Source organism: Diaphorina citri, unplaced genomic scaffold (assembly GCF_000475195.1).
Source record: "Diaphorina citri unplaced genomic scaffold, Diaci psyllid genome assembly version 1.1 scaffold19153, whole genome shotgun sequence".
Lineage (NCBI taxonomy): Eukaryota > Metazoa > Arthropoda > Insecta > Hemiptera > Psyllidae > Diaphorina > Diaphorina citri.
Genome location: NW_007396506.1, coordinates 1 through 6,118, shown reverse-complemented (window position 1 = coordinate 6,118; position 6,118 = coordinate 1). Strand labels below are relative to the sequence as shown.

Here is a 6,118-nt window from a genome sequence, read left to right as displayed (position 1 = left end):
CTAGGTTTGGTGTAAGTTCAGTAGTAGTCTAGTAGTTGGTACACTTACTTGCAAGAGAAGGAAAAAGTTGGTCCTATGCTCTGGATACTCTTCAAAGTCCTTGTTGATCATATCTAGAGTACACTCAAACACGGCATTGAATATATTGGGAATCTCATTCGTGATTGTTTTGCCTAGTTTATTCACGATGGATGTCATAGTGGTTAGAACCTCAGGCTCCCTAGCTGCTGGTACCTGGAAATGGAAACACAACATACATAATTATCATTACTCAGGCTCCCTAACTGCTGGTACCTGGAAATGGAAACACAACATACATAATTATCATTACTCAGGCTCCCTAACTGCTGGTACCTGGAAATGGAAATACAACATACATAATTATCATTACTCAGGCTCCCTAACTGCTGGTACCTGGAAATGGAAATACAACATACATAATTATCATTACTCAGGCTCCCTAACTGCTGGTACCTGGAAATGGAAATACAACATACATAATTATCATTACTCAGGCTCCCTAACTGCTGGTACCTGGAAATGGAAATACAACATACATAATTATCATTACTCAGGCTCCCTAACTGCTGGTACCTGGAAATGGAAATACAACATACATAATTATCATTACTCAGGCTCCCTAACTGCTGGTACCTGGAAATGGAAATACAACATACATAATTATCATTACTCAGGCTCCCTAACTGCTGGTACCTGGAAATGGAAATACAACATACATAATTATCATTACTCAGGCTCCCTAACTGCTGGTACCTGGAAATGGAAATACAACATACATAATTATCATTACTCAGGCTCCCTAACTGCTGGTACCTGGAAATGGAAATACAACATACATAATTATCATTACTCAGGCTCCCTAACTGCTGGTACCTGGAAATGGAAATACAACATACATAATTATCATTACTCAGGCTCCCTAACTGCTGGTACCTGGAAATGGAAATACAACATACATAATTATCATTACTCAGGCTCCCTAACTGCTGGTACCTGGAAATGGAAATACAACATACATAATTATCATTACTCAGGCTCCCTAACTGCTGGTACCTGGAAATGGAAATACAACATACATAATTATCATTACTCAGGCTCCCTAACTGCTGGTACCTGGAAATGGAAATACAACATACATAATTATCATTACTCAGGCTCCCTAACTGCTGGTACCTGGAAATGGAAATACAACATACATAATTATCATTACTCAGGCTCCCTAACTGCTGGTACCTGGAAATGGAAATACAACATACATAATTATCATTACTCAGGCTCCCTAACTGCTGGTACCTGGAAATGGAAATACAACATACATAATTATCATTACTCAGGCTCCCTAACTGCTGGTACCTGGAAATGGAAATACAACATACATAATTATCATTACTCAGGCTCCCTAACTGCTGGTACCTGGAAATGGAAATACAACATACATAATTATCATTACTCAGGCTCCCTAACTGCTGGTACCTGGAAATGGAAATACAACATACATAATTATCATTACTCAGGCTCCCTAACTGCTGGTACCTGGAAATGGAAATACAACATACATAATTATCATTACTCAGGCTCCCTAACTGCTGGTACCTGGAAATGGAAATACAACATACATAATTATCATTACTCAGGCTCCCTAACTGCTGGTACCTGGAAATGGAAATACAACATACATAATTATCATTACTCAGGCTCCCTAACTGCTGGTACCTGGAAATGGAAATACAACATACATAATTATCATTACTCAGGCTCCCTAACTGCTGGTACCTGGAAATGGAAATACAACATACATAATTATCATTACTCAGGCTCCCTAACTGCTGGTACCTGGAAATGGAAATACAACATACATAATTATCATTACTCAGGCTCCCTAACTGCTGGTACCTGGAAATGGAAATACAACATACATAATTATCATTACTCAGGCTCCCTAACTGCTGGTACCTGGAAATGGAAATACAACATACATAATTATCATTACTCAGGCTCCCTAACTGCTGGTACCTGGAAATGGAAATACAACATACATAATTATCATTACTCAGGCTCCCTAACTGCTGGTACCTGGAAATGGAAATACAACATACATAATTATCATTACTCAGGCTCCCTAACTGCTGGTACCTGGAAATGGAAATACAACATACATAATTATCATTACTCAGGCTCCCTAACTGCTGGTACCTGGAAATGGAAATACAACATACATAATTATCATTACTCAGGCTCCCTAACTGCTGGTACCTGGAAATGGAAATACAACATACATAATTATCATTACTCAGGCTCCCTAACTGCTGGTACCTGGAAATGGAAATACAACATACATAATTATCATTACTCAGGCTCCCTAACTGCTGGTACCTGGAAATGGAAATACAACATACATAATTATCATTACTCAGGCTCCCTAACTGCTGGTACCTGGAAATGGAAATACAACATACATAATTATCATTACTCAGGCTCCCTAACTGCTGGTACCTGGAAATGGAAATACAACATACATAATTATCATTACTCAGGCTCCCTAACTGCTGGTACCTGGAAATGGAAATACAACATACATAATTATCATTACTCAGGCTCCCTAACTGCTGGTACCTGGAAATGGAAATACAACATACATAATTATCATTACTCAGGCTCCCTAACTGCTGGTACCTGGAAATGGAAATACAACATACATAATTATCATTACTCAGGCTCCCTAACTGCTGGTACCTGGAAATGGAAATACAACATACATAATTATCATTACTCAGGCTCCCTAACTGCTGGTACCTGGAAATGGAAATACAACATACATAATTATCATTACTCAGGCTCCCTAACTGCTGGTACCTGGAAATGGAAATACAACATACATAATTATCATTACTCAGGCTCCCTAACTGCTGGTACCTGGAAATGGAAATACAACATACATAATTATCATTACTCAGGCTCCCTAACTGCTGGTACCTGGAAATGGAAATACAACATACATAATTATCATTACTCAGGCTCCCTAACTGCTGGTACCTGGAAATGGAAATACAACATACATAATTATCATTACTCAGGCTCCCTAACTGCTGGTACCTGGAAATGGAAATACAACATACATAATTATCATTACTCAGGCTCCCTAACTGCTGGTACCTGGAAATGGAAATACAACATACATAATTATCATTACTCAGGCTCCCTAACTGCTGGTACCTGGAAATGGAAATACAACATACATAATTATCATTACTCAGGCTCCCTAACTGCTGGTACCTGGAAATGGAAATACAACATACATAATTATCATTACTCAGGCTCCCTAACTGCTGGTACCTGGAAATGGAAATACAACATACATAATTATCATTACTCAGGCTCCCTAACTGCTGGTACCTGGAAATGGAAATACAACATACATAATTATCATTACTCAGGCTCCCTAACTGCTGGTACCTGGAAATGGAAATACAACATACATAATTATCATTACTCAGGCTCCCTAACTGCTGGTACCTGGAAATGGAAATACAACATACATAATTATCATTACTCAGGCTCCCTAACTGCTGGTACCTGGAAATGGAAATACAACATACATAATTATCATTACTCAGGCTCCCTAACTGCTGGTACCTGGAAATGGAAATACAACATACATAATTATCATTACTCAGGCTCCCTAACTGCTGGTACCTGGAAATGGAAATACAACATACATAATTATCATTACTCAGGCTCCCTAACTGCTGGTACCTGGAAATGGAAATACAACATACATAATTATCATTACTCAGGCTCCCTAACTGCTGGTACCTGGAAATGGAAATACAACATACATAATTATCATTACTCAGGCTCCCTAACTGCTGGTACCTGGAAATGGAAATACAACATACATAATTATCATTACTCAGGCTCCCTAACTGCTGGTACCTGGAAATGGAAATACAACATACATAATTATCATTACTCAGGCTCCCTAACTGCTGGTACCTGGAAATGGAAATACAACATACATAATTATCATTACTCAGGCTCCCTAACTGCTGGTACCTGGAAATGGAAATACAACATACATAATTATCATTACTCAGGCTCCCTAACTGCTGGTACCTGGAAATGGAAATACAACATACATAATTATCATTACTCAGGCTCCCTAACTGCTGGTACCTGGAAATGGAAATACAACATACATAATTATCATTACTCAGGCTCCCTAACTGCTGGTACCTGGAAATGGAAATACAACATACATAATTATCATTACTCAGGCTCCCTAACTGCTGGTACCTGGAAATGGAAATACAACATACATAATTATCATTACTCAGGCTCCCTAACTGCTGGTACCTGGAAATGGAAATACAACATACATAATTATCATTACTCAGGCTCCCTAACTGCTGGTACCTGGAAATGGAAATACAACATACATAATTATCATTACTCAGGCTCCCTAACTGCTGGTACCTGGAAATGGAAATACAACATACATAATTATCATTACTCAGGCTCCCTAACTGCTGGTACCTGGAAATGGAAATACAACATACATAATTATCATTACTCAGGCTCCCTAACTGCTGGTACCTGGAAATGGAAATACAACATACATAATTATCATTACTCAGGCTCCCTAACTGCTGGTACCTGGAAATGGAAATACAACATACATAATTATCATTACTCAGGCTCCCTAACTGCTGGTACCTGGAAATGGAAATACAACATACATAATTATCATTACTCAGGCTCCCTAACTGCTGGTACCTGGAAATGGAAATACAACATACATAATTATCATTACTCAGGCTCCCTAACTGCTGGTACCTGGAAATGGAAATACAACATACATAATTATCATTACTCAGGCTCCCTAACTGCTGGTACCTGGAAATGGAAATACAACATACATAATTATCATTACTCAGGCTCCCTAACTGCTGGTACCTGGAAATGGAAATACAACATACATAATTATCATTACTCAGGCTCCCTAACTGCTGGTACCTGGAAATGGAAATACAACATACATAATTATCATTACTCAGGCTCCCTAACTGCTGGTACCTGGAAATGGAAATACAACATACATAATTATCATTACTCAGGCTCCCTAACTGCTGGTACCTGGAAATGGAAATACAACATACATAATTATCATTACTCAGGCTCCCTAGCTGCTGGTACCTGGAAATGGAAACACAACATACATCATTACAATTCCTAATCTCATGTATTTCTTCTCCCCCCTATAGTACAGTAAAAGTTCAATATGGCACACGTTATATATTGTATAGCTAAAACTTTACCTTGGTTCTATTGTAGTTGATAAGTACAGCTTCGAGGAGAGGAGGAATGAAGTTCTCTACCACCAGAGTATGATCATTGGATTTGGATATCCACATGGATATTAGCTTCAGTGTTTCCTTCCTCACTACTCGCATAGCTTTGATGAGAGGCTGCTTGGTCACATTCTCGCCATGAGTTTCAATGGCAGTCTCTATGTAGTTACTCATCACCTTGTACACATTCAACATGTCCAGATAGATTCTACCAAGCTGTCAACATAATATGGAGTTACATATTAAACAATGGACTGATTCCAACACTTTTCATTGACTGGACTGAACGGAGGGTTATGTCTGTATTTGAATATTGTTTCAATAACCACAATTCCTCCACTGTAGGGCTGATTGATTTGGGTATTTCTGGTGTTAGGAAGAGGTACGCTTTACATTAAAGATTCCCCCCCCCCCAAGATTCTATCTTAGGCTACATATACAAAAAGTGAGAGGGGGGCTCTTATGTTATTTTATTAGATGAAGAGTGAGTAATTTACCTGCGACACATAGGGATGGCCCAGACTGGTGCAAGCCTTGACATTGGTCTTCAATATACTGGCTAGTTGTTTGACAATGTCCATCTCACTCAGTACATCCACATTACTGGACGCCATGTTGATAAGTTCATCCCACACATGGTTTGGAAGAGACATGTACTTCTCAATAAGTCGCTCTTGCTGAGGCTGATCTGCGCATGCGCTGATCATGAGACCTACTGCCTCGTAGAACGTATGTACCTGAGACACAAA

At 38.9% G+C, this 6,118-nt stretch overlaps 1 protein-coding gene across 1 annotated transcript; it reads right to left on the bottom strand.

The window, feature by feature from the left end:
- Positions 1–48: 48 nt before the first annotated feature.
- Positions 49–6,106, bottom strand: LOC103523297 (exportin-1; the record flags this gene model as incomplete). Its single annotated transcript, XM_008488355.1, is given in 3 exon segments — positions 49–234; positions 5,337–5,585; positions 5,867–6,106. Coding segments are annotated over 3 exon segments (645 nt in total), but the record flags the coding sequence as incomplete, so codon positions are not given.
- Positions 6,107–6,118: the final 12 nt, after the last annotated feature.